Below are 13,144 nucleotides of genomic sequence, written 5' to 3'. Positions count from 1 at the left end.
CAGCTGGCATCTGGGTGCCCTCTGCCACACTGCAGGCACATCAGCAAGGCCTTTGCTCTGCACAGAGGCAAACTGTGAGGATGTGCCGCAGCACCATGGCCAGTGCTCTACTCCACAGCCCCTGCTTCCCGGAGGAAACACATAACCTTTCTGTCACACGCCACTGGGGAAGAGCCTTTCAGGGACATGTGCAAACCCATGACCTGTGTTCACACTGGGAAGCCCTGGAAAGCACTCGAGGGACCCTTTCTGAACACCCCAAAGCATCTGCAGTGGCTTCCATCAGCCCTGTAAGGTAGGTCAGCACTTTTATCCCCATATTGCAAACAGGAGGGTGAGGCTGAGACAGCGAGCAGCTTGCCCAAGGACCCATGAAGAGGCTGTGGCAGAGGCAGCAAGCGAGTGGGGTTCTGAGCTCCCAGGAAGCCTCCTTTAGGCCATTGTGGATGACCCCTGTTCCCCCCACATGCCACATGCCTGTTCCCGCCCGTCTCAGCTGAGACGCAGGGGGCCTGCAGGCTTACTTGCACTGTCCTTCCACCTTCTGGCAGTCAAAGCCGTCGTAGAGGCAGCCGGTGTTGTTGCACTGGGCATCACACTTCCCATCGTTGAAGTACTTCCAGCACTGGAGGGACTGGGAGCAGTTCTTCCAGGGGTCATTGAAGTTGAGTGAGCAGTCCCCTCCGTCCCAGCCGCAGGCGTGGTTGTTGCACTTGGTGTCGCAGTACTTGTCGCCCGCTTGGCCGGCACACCCCGGGATCTCACATTTCTCCTCGAAGGAGGTGGGAGGGATGTCCTGACCTTTGCCCCCAGGAAAGTCAAAGTCCAGGATGTGACAGTTGAGCCCATTGAAGTTGACAGGGCAATGGCACCGATAATGGGGTGGCTCTTTGGCAAACTGACACGTCCCCCCGTTGTAGCAGGGGCTCGAGTGGCAAGGGCTGTTGGGGGGGAACTGGCACATAGGGCCCGTGAAGCCCAGCGCACACGCGCACTTGGAGCCCTTGGAGGGGGACACGCAGGTGCCGCCATTCAGGCAGCGGAGGGCCCCACAGCTGTGTGAGTCATTTTCACAAGTAGCCCCTTCAAAGCCCTGAGGACAGAAGAAGAAGAAGAAGATGAGAACAGAACCCGCCCAGAGGGGTCAGATTACCTTGCCTGGCAGTCTGGCCAGAGGAGCCACCCAGTGGAGTCCAGCTGGACTGAACAAAGCGGGACCCACCTGCTCACCCATCCTCTGACCTGGAAGGCAGCGCTGCCCGGCTGCCTTCTTGGATCACTGAGGCAGGGCTACGGACACAAGGAAACAGGGAGGTGCTTTCCACGGAGCCAGACCATCGGTCAGCCAGTGTCCGCATGGCCCACTCAGACGGGCAGCAGCTCGCCAGTGCCTGAACCTGGGACCCTCTCTTCAGCCACCCCCCTGCAGCCCCCATTCCAGGGGAGAAGGATCAGTGCCAGGATGGGGGCCACCGGTGTGCAGTATTGAAGGCCCTGCCTTTCCAGACCCAGAGACACTGGCTGAGACTGAGCACCAAGCAGCAGGTGCAGGGGAGGGGGGCAGGCAAAGGGCAGCCAGCCGCCCGGCCCCAACACAAAGGAACCCTCCTTGCAGCTCCACAGCGCTAAAAGTGACAGGGCAGCCTGACAAAACTTAACCCCCTGCTCCATCCCATGGTCAACCCCCCCCCCCCCCGGTTTCCAGGATCCCTGGCCAATCTGGCCCATTGGAAAACTCCTTCCTGACCCCAAAGTGGCGATCAGCATTATCCTGTGCCTGTAAGGAATGACCATGAGAGCCAAGCACTGGCCCGTTCATTTCAGTCTTCTCACTCACCACCTGCCTAAATTCGCAGGTGGCCATCGAGCCCCTGCTTAAAATCCTCCAAAGAAGGAGAGAGACCCTCCCACCTCCCGAAGAAGCCGGTTCCACTGAGGAGCTGCTCTATCTGTTCAGAAGTCCTTTCCAGTGATTAGATCACAACTCTTCTGATTTAATTTCAGTCGCTTGGTTCAAGGGCACACAGAAGACAACTCTGCACCTTGCTCTGTCTGACAGCCCTTTGTGTCTCTGAAGAAGGTTATCACACCACCTCTCAGTCTTCTCTTCTCCTGGCTAGGCGTACCAAGTTCCTTCAACCTTACAGGACTTGGTCTCCAGACCCCCCCACATCTTCACTGCCCTTCTCTGGGCAGGTGACAGATTTTCTACATTATTCTTAAACTGTGGTGCCCACAACTGAACACAGTACTCTTGGTGAGGTCTAACCAGAGCAAAGCGATCCCATCACTTCACATGATCTGGACAATTTACTTCTACTGACACAGCCCAAAAATCACATTGGCCTTTTCAGTTACCGCATCACGCTATTGACTTGTGTTTGGTGTCTTGTCTATTAAGACCCCCAGATCCTCTTTTCACATAGTGGTGCCAAGATAAGTCTCTCTTATCCATTCGTTTTTCGTACCTGAATGCAGCCTCCTACCTACCTGCCTTCCTTCCTTGACCCTCCCCCCACCCTGCCCCTAAATACAGGAACTTGCTACTCACTGGGGGGCATCTGCAAATGTAGCCGTGCTGAGTGTTGCTGGCAACTGCGCACGTCCCTCCGTTACTGCAGGGCTCATTTCGACAGCCATCCAACACGCTCTCACAGTGCCGTCCTGCAAGGGGATATGGAAAGCAGCCGTGTAAGACTGACCATACATGGGCATCCCCTGAGCTGCAGTCTATGCAGCCTCCTATGTTGCACTCAGCCGAGTGGCATTCACAGGGGGGCTTACAAACGCCTGTGTCTTCTATGAGCAGCCAGGGAAATGCTCGGCACAGACTGTGTGGGCAGTGCTGCTCACCCAAATAGCCCGGGCGGCACTCGCAGATGTAGTCGTTGATGCGCTGCACGCAGTTCTGGGTCCCGCGTTGGTCACATGGGTTGGAGAGGCACTCGTTCACGTCCCCCTCGCAGCGCTCTCCTACAAAGCCCGGTGAGCAAATGCAGGTGTAGCTGCCGACCTTATCCACACATTTCCCATTGTTGAAGCACTTGGGCGCCAAGGTGTGGGCATCAAAGAAGGGGCTGCAATCATCCACGTTGATTTCACAGTGCACCCCTGAGGACAGAGACCAAGAGCAGCACAGGTGACCAAGGGGGGGCCCCCACACTTTTCGAGAGAAAGGGTTCTGCTTTCAGGACACACCTGTGTCACCAGCCTTCCCTATCAGCCAGATTCGCAGTGGGGCAGCCCAGAGTGTCCCTGATTGGACCAGCAAAGGTCAACGAGCAAAGGGGGAGCTGCCCGGCCCCAACACAGAACAATCCTCCTCGCATCTGCACAGGGCTAAAAGTGACAGCAGGGATGGCAGAGACCATTGTTTTCCAACTCTATGATTCTATGACTGCCCACATCCTTCCCTTCCTGTTTGCTAGATGCTTGGCGGCATCTCCCCTGGATCACATGACTGCATCTAGGAAACCAGCAAAGGGCAAAGCCACGCACAACTGAACAGACACCTCCTTGCTTGCCGCACATAATTTATTTCGCTGTTTTTGCTTCTTGATGTCTCTCCTGCTGGCTTTGCTTATTATGGGAAGGGTGGAAACGTTTTCAAGAGCACCTGTACAGAAAGCAGGCTAGGAACTGACTTCCTTCCTTGTTTTCTATTTTTTTTAAGACCAAAAGAAGTTGTCAGGAAACAAATTGTGCACCCCAATGCTGCCCTTTCCCAGCATCCTCCAGCAATTAGAGGAGGGAATGAAATCGTCTGCCAACCTGAACATGGACGGCTGGCCTCCTCTGCTAGCTGCAACACGGCCCTCTGCCTGGGAGGGCAGCCACAGGATGTGTCCAGCAGTCAGAAATCCAAACAGTGTTGACCGTGGTTATCCACCCCCACCCCTCTGCTCCCAGCCACGGCCAGCCCTTTACCTTGAGTTCCTCGAGGACAAGAACATTTGTAGGTGTTGATAAGGTCAATGCACGTTCCTCCATTTTGGCAGGGCTGAGAAAAGCATTCGTTGACCTCCTCCGAGCAATTAATGCCGTGATAGCCAGGGACACACTGTGAGAAGCAGCACAATTAGAGAGGTCATTCCTACTGCTCATGACTGGCACCCTGCTGGGCAGAACCAGTGGGCGGTGCATGGCCAGGGCGGGGCCTTGCTATGAGGTCTGCAAGGGAAAGACTCCAAGGAAGCAACACACAGGCAGCTCTGACCACCTGCTGCCATACTGGCTGGAAAATGAGAGAGCAGGTCTCCTTACAGGTCTCCTGACCACGCACAAGTGTGGCAGCAGAAAGAAAAATGTGCTATAGACTAGAGCTGAAATGCTCCAGGTGCGTCTGGGCAAGAGCTGCATGACCCAGGTGCAGATCTGGCTTCCAGAAGTCAAACTCACCACCCTCTGGAAAATGCCCACACCTAGTCCTGGGCTGATGTGTTGCATGAGACAACACACACATGATCTACAGTTGCTTATGGTCTACTGGCAGCTCCAGGACATGATGCATCTTGCTAAGGGCTGCGTTCCCTCCTGGTCTATTCAGAGTCTGCCCACAGAACTGTGGGAGGCTGGAGGAGTGGACCACAGCTATGTCTCTGGCCACCTTGCAAGTCTTGGCCACCTTGGCTCTTAAAGGTTGGACTCTCACCCAACAAGTAACTATGGAACAAGTTCCAAACATTTCCCTATGAGCAACTGACCTCCAGATGGCAGCACTACTGCCTACAGGCAGGGGCATAGTGCCCATGGAGACATGGGGTATCCCATGTCCCCAGGTGCCACCTATTTGATCATGAGGGGGCGCAAAATCGCACCCCCACGTGATCAAGCTGCTGGCCCCCCTCACCTCTATCAGAGGCCACGGTTTGCAGCCTCCGATGGAGGTGGGGCAGACCTGCTCCTGCGAGCCTGCTCCGATAGAGGGGTGGAGTGGGGCGGCAGCAGCAGCCAGTGCCAGGCCGGGAGCCTGATGTGGGCAAGGCCTTGTTTTTGCGTCCCTCCCACCTCTATTGAAGGCCTGAGGTGGGGGCACAAAAACAAGGCCTTGCCCCTGGGTGCCGTTTTATGCCCGCAAGCCTCTGTCTACAGGAAATGCACCACCAATCTCTCTACCGAAACGTTCTTGCCTTCCCAACAGGATTCCCGATTCCGATATTATTAGGAGTGATAATATTGGACTCAGGAATTGTGTCAAGGGAGTGCAGCAGTTTCAGAAACTATCTGACCGGAAATGTCAGACATTTGATCAGGCTAGCAATAGCTGGCTACATGCCCCCAGTTCCGCAGCCCACAGGATGCATTTCCTGAGCGTCGAAATGCAAACACCGAGTGGACGTGGTTGGGCCAGATGTTTGAAGGGGCTCTGCAAACCCAGCGCTCTTCCTCACCTCACATGAGTAGCCTCCAAGGTAGTCAGTGCAGGTGGCCCCGTTCTGACATGGACTCGGGGAGCACTCGTCCACCTGCTCCTCGCAGTAGCTGCCAGTGTAGCCGGCTTGGCAGTGGCAGAAGTGTGTGTTGCCTGTATCCACGCACAGACCTGAGTTCCTGCACAGGTGTGCTACGTCCATGCCTGCAAGGCCCAAAGACAAGCAGGGGGTCAAACACAGGTCCAGCCTAGGACCTTTCCGCATTAGCTCGGAGCCCAGGGTCTCATGCTCCCGAGAGCCTTGCCAGGAACAGGAGAGAGTGGAGTTTAGACTGTTCTGTGCCCAGCGGCTCATAGGAAACATGGCACAAATCCAGCCTTGGCTTTTCTGTGCCTGGGGCTCTACCCTTGTACCCGCACCCCCACCCTACAGCAGAAGCCCAGAGGAGGGTGCCTGGCTATGAATACACTCATTTGGGAACTGGATTCAGGTCATCGCAGAACTGGTCTGAACCTGACCCCATAGTTCGATCAGTTTCAGTAGCTGGCTCAAGATCAACTCCGCCTTCCATGGCTGGTAGAACAAGTGCCCAACAAGTCAAATCTTTCAGACTCTCAAGGATGTGGGCTTTGTGGCTGGATAAAGATTTTGCTCAGTTTCAAATAAACTTTTTAAATGGTTCCAACAACCATTTTGGAAGCATTTTCAGTCCATGATCAAAATCCGCTTTCTTCCCTGGGTGGCTCAGATCAATCCCCCACTGGACCCCCACGTGGGAAACTGACACCTCCTGTGGGAAAGCTGGGGAGGGGGGGCCCACCTTGCTGCTTGGCTGCCACCTCGCAGGAGACGTTGGGGACGTCACAGTACAGGCCCGTCCAGCCCCTGGGGCATGCGCAGCGGTACAGGGTGCCTTTCTGCAGGCAGTTCCCACCATTTCTGCAGGGGGAGGAGTCACACCAGCGCACCAGGTTCTGGGGAGAAGAGGAGAGGGCAAAGTTTTGGCCGATGCAGTCAGAAAAACAGAGATTCCTGGTGCCGAGAAGCAGCCTTGCAAACTACTCTCTAGTTGCTGGCAAATGGATAGCACCACCCTGCCCACCTGTGGTTTTAACTCCCCCGGAGAGGCGGGTGGACTTGGCTCCAAATCTCCCAGTGCAAATACTGGAAAAGTGAAGAAGGGATCTTAGGTCTCCTTGTCCCTTTTCTGGCATGCTAGCCACAACACCACACTAGCTCTCCACTGAAATGATGAATGACAGCATCCCTGATAAAGATATACAAGCCAGTCTGATCTAGATGGGACCCCCCGCCCCGCCCCCCTGACAACATCTTTCACTCCAGGGTGGAAGAAAGTCAGGAGTGGAATAAAATCAACAAATTGCAGATTCCAGTGCAAAGACACATCCTGGAGCATGCTGCAGAGACCTATCAGCTGAGAAAGGGGTGCCCTGTGTGTGCCGGGTGGGGGGGGGGGGCGGGGCGCTGCCTCTTTGCTGGAAGGAAAGGCCAGGTTCAGCACAACCCTTTCCCCTGCCCATCTCTCTCCAACGGCTGCATTTATACAATCATCCCCCGTGCAGCCTCTCAAACAGAAGAAAAAACCCCAAGTAAATAACCAAGTTAGTCTGTTTGCAGAACTGCGCAGTGTACAGCGAACAGAGAACTGCTCGTGAACTAGTCCTTACCTGGCAATTGAGGCCCATGTAGCCCTGAGGGCAACTGCACTTGTAGGTCCCATAGGTGTCCTGGCAGGTGCCCCCGTTCAGGCAAGGCTTGGAGTCACACTCATTGATGTCATGCTCACAGTAGATGCCAGTGAAGCCAGGTGGGCACAGGCAAGTGAAGGTGTTGATTCCATCCACACACGTTCCCCCATTGAAGCAGGAGCTGCAAGATCAAGCACAGAGGCCAACTGTCACCTGCTCAACCTTGTAGGAATAGAGTGACTCCACTCTGGATAACCATTTGCTCCCAATTCTCACCAAACGATCTCAAAGCTTGGACAGCAGATGGAACATTGGTAGTGCAAAGGAACCACCACGCCTGCATATTTCCAGACTGGCACCACAAATGATGCAGTCTGCAGAAGCATCCATAGGTATGAAGCCAGCAGTCACAGGCATAAAGTGCATTTCCAGACTGGCCATTCATATATGTGAGTGTGTGTGTGTGTGTGCGCGCACGCACCTGTGTGTGTGTTAAGTGTCATCAAGCTGTTTGTGACTCCATGAATCAGTGTCCTCCAAAACATTCTATTATAAACATTCACACCTATTTTTAAAAGACAGGCAGGAAATCACACACTTAGGTTAGGTTTCACAATTCCATGCAAGCACAGAAAAAATCCAGAATATGAGAGTCTCAGCTTCTGTTCCTTTTAAAAATTGCAGAGATACTGGTGCATGAATGGAAAACCTGAAGAAGTCTAGAGGAATGGAGTACATGAAGTTTCAATGTCCTTGGCCCTTCCCATGAGCAGCAGAAATTGAATAAATTATGCAAATTAGAATGCAGCCGCAAGGCTGCTTACTGGGGCAGCCAGTTGAGATCATATAACACCGGTTCTTAAAGCACTGCACTGGCAGTTGGTCAAGTTCCAGGTCATTTTCAAAGTACGGGTGTTAACCTCTAAGACCTTAAGCGATATTGGACCTGAATATCTTCGAGACCGCATCTCCCCATATTGCCCTACAAGACCCCTCTGCTCATCTGAGGGGAACCTCCTGGTGATCTCTGGCCCAAGAGATATCTGTCTGGCTTCGATGAGAGCCAGGGCTTTTATGGCCCTGGCGGAACAAGCTGCCTAGTGATGCCAGGGCCCTGTGGGAGCTGTGGCAATTCCGCAGGGCCTGTAAGGCATAGCTGTTCCACCAGGTCTTTCCCAATTAGCCAGCCAGAATGAATGATCATCTCTTCGGCCTCCAGAAAGGGGGTGGGGGAGGTTTATTTATTACCATCGAGTTTTAATCTACTAGTGTTGAACTCAGTATTGTTATTTACTGGTTTTAATTGTTTATTTGCATGTTTCATTTTAAAGTTCAATTGATTGTTTTTATGTTTTATTTCATAATCCGCCCTGAGCCCTGCAAGGACAGGGTGGGATATAAATGAGATAAAATAAATAAATAAACCAAGTAGGCAAATCTGGGCACATAATTTACACAGATTACACTGTTCCACATGTTGATTGTTCTAAATGAGCAACAGGCCCAGGCTCTCTGTATGCCAGGGCTAAGCCACCCTCTGCCACAGCCAGGGCCTACCTTTCTGTGCAGTCAGGTGTGTTGTTCTCACAGTGGAATCCACTGAAGCCAGAGGGACAGGTACAGGTGTAGCTGTCAACACAGTCTGTGCAGTTGGCCCCGTTCTTGCAGGGGTTGCTGGCACACTCGTTGATGTCCTCCTCACACTTGGGACCCTGGAATCCTGCCTGGCAGTCGCAGAAGAAAGCGTTGACACCATCGGAGCAGGAGCCCCCGTTGTGGCACGGGTCTGGAGGAGGAAGGGTTATACTCAGGACACTCACTGCACTTGGGCTTAATGGAATAACCCATTTCCCAGAGGAGGTGCGGGGCGGGGGCACTTCTAGAGCATGTCTCATGTCCTAGACTAGAGGCCTTCAAATGCTCTGCCTTAAGAGAACCATTTCCAAGCAAACTGTGTCCTAAAATAGATTTAGGGTGTCCTAAAATAGATTTTAGGACACCCCTGCAAACTAGGCTTAGGATACCCCAGCCAAGGCCATTGGCAGGTAGCCCCCCCCCCCCCCCCGAATCAACTGTTCTCAAGAGGGAGCTGGTTAGGGCCTCTGAGGAAAGCGACATGTCCCCTGCGCTGACTGGTGGGTCCAGGCAACCAAATCCCTATCCCAGCATCAGGCTCTTACTGGGATGGCAATTGTCGATGTCTGTCTCACAGCTGGGGCCTTTGAACCCGGCCTGGCAGATGCAGCGAAAGCTCCCGTTTGTGTTCTGACATGTAGCACCATTCAGGCAGGGGCTCTTCACACATTCATTAATGTCAATCTCACAAGTTTGTCCTGGGGGGGGGGGATTAAAATACACAGGATTTGTCAAGCATTTAAAAAGTTTAAACAAGTCTGATTTAAAATGATTTGTTAAAGCACTTGCATTTAAACACATGTATAACGCATCAATAGGATTGTTTCTTTCGGATGTTTAAAGAAAAGGGAGCGAGAAGGTACAACCTGCCTTGAATCTCAAGGAAAGGTGGGGTATACATATTGTAATAACTAAACAAACATTTAACATCCGACACATCATTTGGGCCTGCTATAACAATAACACAGCCCCCCTCTAAACTATGGCTGGCAAACCAGGTTCCCATCTCAGAGTTTCATTCAAATGACTCTGTAAACCTTGATTAAGGGGAAGCAACAGGATTAAGGGGAAACAACAGGGTTAGCAACACCCTGATTAGTGTCAGTGAATGCACAATATCTTGAAAGTCCTACAAAGCCTTGCTCCAGAATATTTGATAGACCACCTGCTCTCATGTGAACCAATCTGATCACTGCAAATCACTAAAAAACCCATTTGAAATGCCACCAGTAGTTCAAATGAGGAAGGAGCCCTTGCAAGATGGGAATTCTTCTGTGGTGGCCCCTTGTCATGACACATGCTCTGCAAAGGCATTCCCATTGGTGCTAAGTATACTAAATGTACATGAGAGAGAGAGAGAGAGAGAGAGAGAGAGAGGGAGAGGGAGAGGGAGAGAGGGAGGGAGGGAGAGAGAGAGAGAGAGAGAGAGAGGGTTTTTTTTTCCCTAAATCTGCAGAATTAGACATATGATCAATCAGGCTGCTTTCTCCAGAATGCTATTTGATAATTTTTCCCCCTTGTGGTAGGGCAGGGTGACCAGCTCTGGTGCTTCAGATGTTCAAGGATTACAATTCCCATCAGCCCCTGCTGGCATGGCCATCTGAAGCGCCAGAGTTGGACACCCCTGTGGTAGGGATGATATTTGATATAATGTTGTATCAATGTTGTTGGATTAAAGATCCTGGGCACCATACCTTGGTTAAAGCCATCAAGGGCAAGAGGGTCATCATTAGCTTTGTGATGGATGCACGATCACTTACCATGCAGGTAGAGATATGCAAATTCTTACACAGGAGGCAGTACCCTGTTTTATTGCTTATAACAGCACAGAACAGGGACCACTAACATTAACTTTCAATTTTTAGCTAGATTAGTCTCACAAGGGGGGCAGGTGACAAAAAGGAAAGAACAGAGACAGCCCTGGGAAAATTACAGCTCGATAAAGAAATTCCCCTTGGGAGCTGATAGCCTTTGTTGCTGAACTCCCAACAGACTGTAACAAAGAAACAAGGTGGCAAAATCCACTGAAAAGAACCCTTCACAAAAATCAACAACAAAGACCAATGTTTCTGCTGACTCCTGCTGCCCCTGGAAAGCAACAGCTGACGAGAAGAGAGGAAAAAAATCTGCTGCCTCCAGGTCTGCCAGAAACACTATAGCAGAGTAAGTAGAGCACAGAACGCTCGTCACTGGAAATCTCTGCTGCAAGAATCCGTGCAGCTCTGCACTGGAACAGGTGAGAACCGCCTCAACCACCCAGTTCCACTGGCGGAGGACACACTGCTAGGGGCCAGCGGTCACACTTTTTCTTGTTCCCTAGGCCAGAAACAAAGCGACCTCTGAGAATAAACAAATGCACCCTTCATTTGCATCCCCACCAATTAAAATTCGTTCCCATTGATTTTAAACTGGCCCTCACCAAGTAATCAACTAATGCTCTAGGTGATTAATCGACTGATTTGAGCTTGTAGCTTTTCTATAGATCTAAATCAGAAGGCTTAGCAAAGCCATGCTATGAACTCGCACTAAGACTTAGATTTCCAGAAATACAGGTGAAAATGATTCAGTGCCCGCAGGGTTTCTAACAGACAAATGTGTGACAGACAAAAGATAAACAGATAAGGGTTTCCCCTCAAACTGAATTTTATACAGCTCTTCAAGTACAGGAAAAGGTCCGCCAGACCTAATTGTTCCATTCCAAATTCAACCATATTATTTTGACTCACAGGTAACCTATGCAATGAACTAGCCCCAAGACAAAGTTAAAAAAAATGTCAGCTAGCAAATGAGAAACTGGATAAAGCCTGGCCACAAGTTCTTCTGAAAAAGTCAGTAAACCTCCCACTGGAAGAAGACCATGCAGAGACCTGCAAAAGATCCAAAAAAGCTAGGAAACAGTGACTGGTGAACCACAGAGAGCACAGGAAATCAGATGTATCCTGGGTGAACTGGAGTTTAGATAGACATTGCAACACCCAGCAATAAATCAAGAACCTGTGGCGCAGAGTATATCATCCAGCTCCCAGGCAAATGCATCTTCATTTAGAGCTGAACCCAGTACACATACATATATGCAAAATCACTAGAAATAAAGGGTAGTGGTTTCATGGTTTCCTCAAAGAATATCTCACAGCTTCCACCAACAACTAATGGAAACCATGAGACAAAACAGCTATCTAGGCCAAGATCTTATAAGCCTCTCCCCAAGGTGTCTGCTGCTCCTTTGAGCCTCCTCTTTGCCTGATTACACAGCAGGACTAGCTCTCTATTCTGGGTGTTGCAGGGCCCCCTGCCAGTGAGACGCTCGGGAGCTCAGCTACACATCTGATGGGATTGCTGAAGCCAAAACTCAACCTTCTCCCCCAAGACCACTTTTTTTTTTTAAAAAAAGACAGGGACTATTTCTTCTGCCCCTTGATGAATCCTTGTGAAAAAATGAATGCAGAGCCGAAGTACTTGCTTCAAATGTGCAAATGCATACATATGTACATGACTGGGGACAAAACCTACCTTGCCACCCTGCAGGACAGGCACACGAGAAGCTCTTGTAGTCTTCGGACTCTCTGCATTCCCCACCATTCTTACAGGGAGCATCTGCGCAAGGAGCCAGAACGTTCTCGCATGTGGACCCTGGGGTTCAGACACAAAAAACAGCACATGCATTTGGTCCCAGTCCTACTGACCACAAGGTGGCAGAACATGCTAGGATTTCACACCATAATCCCTTGGGGCCGGTTCCAGAGCCAGTGTGCACAAGGTGGTGTTTATGCCATAATATTCTGGGGTCAGCAGACATTTCCACAAATTTTGAAATTGATTTGGGGCTATGAATGGATTGGCTGAGTCCTTGCGGTGCTTCTCTATCCCTTCTTGAGGCACCTTTATCTTCTTGGAACCTTCTTGAAAAAGCAGCTGAACTTATTCATGTTCAGGAAATCATTGGAAAGTAAAGGTTCAAGGAGGCGGCAGCCTCACATTCCACGGGCTTATGTCTGGTAACTGCCAGGCGGACCAGGAGAAAAGATCCTTTATCACAGAGGAAAAGTGAGACAACTTATATTTCTTTTCTCCTTCCTCTGCTCCCTGGTCCAACAGGTTTTCCTGTTTATCTTCCTTGTCAGCTAGGATCATCTAGAGGTCTGGTCTGTTTTCCACAGCCCTCTGCTCCCTCCCTACCCCATACAGTTTCCATGGCAACCAGTGAAGACAGGAAAGTACTCATAGCTTCCTCCAATTGTCAGCTGGTTGCCATTTTGTGTAGAGAGAGGAAGCAGGAAACGGGCAGAGAGAAATCAGCAGAAACTTCTTGCCTATGAAACTGTTAGATTCTTATGCAAAGTGCATCTTTACAAAAAGGAGCTTCAATAGACAGAACAGAACTGTAGGTTAAAAACCCCCAAACCAACCCAGAAGGGAGTCATTTCCAAA

The 13,144-nt window shown here is 51.0% G+C and overlaps 1 protein-coding gene across 1 annotated transcript in view; it reads right to left on the bottom strand.

The window, feature by feature from the left end:
* Window positions 1-13,144, bottom strand: part of NOTCH1 (notch receptor 1) — a 98,742-nt gene that overhangs the window by 13,997 nt on the left and 71,601 nt on the right. The window contains 10 exon segments of the mRNA XM_048512189.1: window positions 525-1,093; window positions 2,552-2,664; window positions 2,854-3,111; window positions 3,928-4,060; window positions 5,391-5,575; window positions 6,193-6,346; window positions 7,061-7,262; window positions 8,639-8,867; window positions 9,262-9,414; window positions 12,227-12,346. Coding sequence (XP_048368146.1) covers window positions 525-1,093; window positions 2,552-2,664; window positions 2,854-3,111; window positions 3,928-4,060; window positions 5,391-5,575; window positions 6,193-6,346; window positions 7,061-7,262; window positions 8,639-8,867; window positions 9,262-9,414; window positions 12,227-12,346 — 2,116 coding nt within the window.

This window comes from Sphaerodactylus townsendi, linkage group LG12, assembly GCF_021028975.2.
Source record: "Sphaerodactylus townsendi isolate TG3544 linkage group LG12, MPM_Stown_v2.3, whole genome shotgun sequence".
NCBI lineage: Eukaryota > Metazoa > Chordata > Lepidosauria > Squamata > Sphaerodactylidae > Sphaerodactylus > Sphaerodactylus townsendi.
This window is presented reverse-complemented; position numbering and strand designations above follow the sequence as displayed.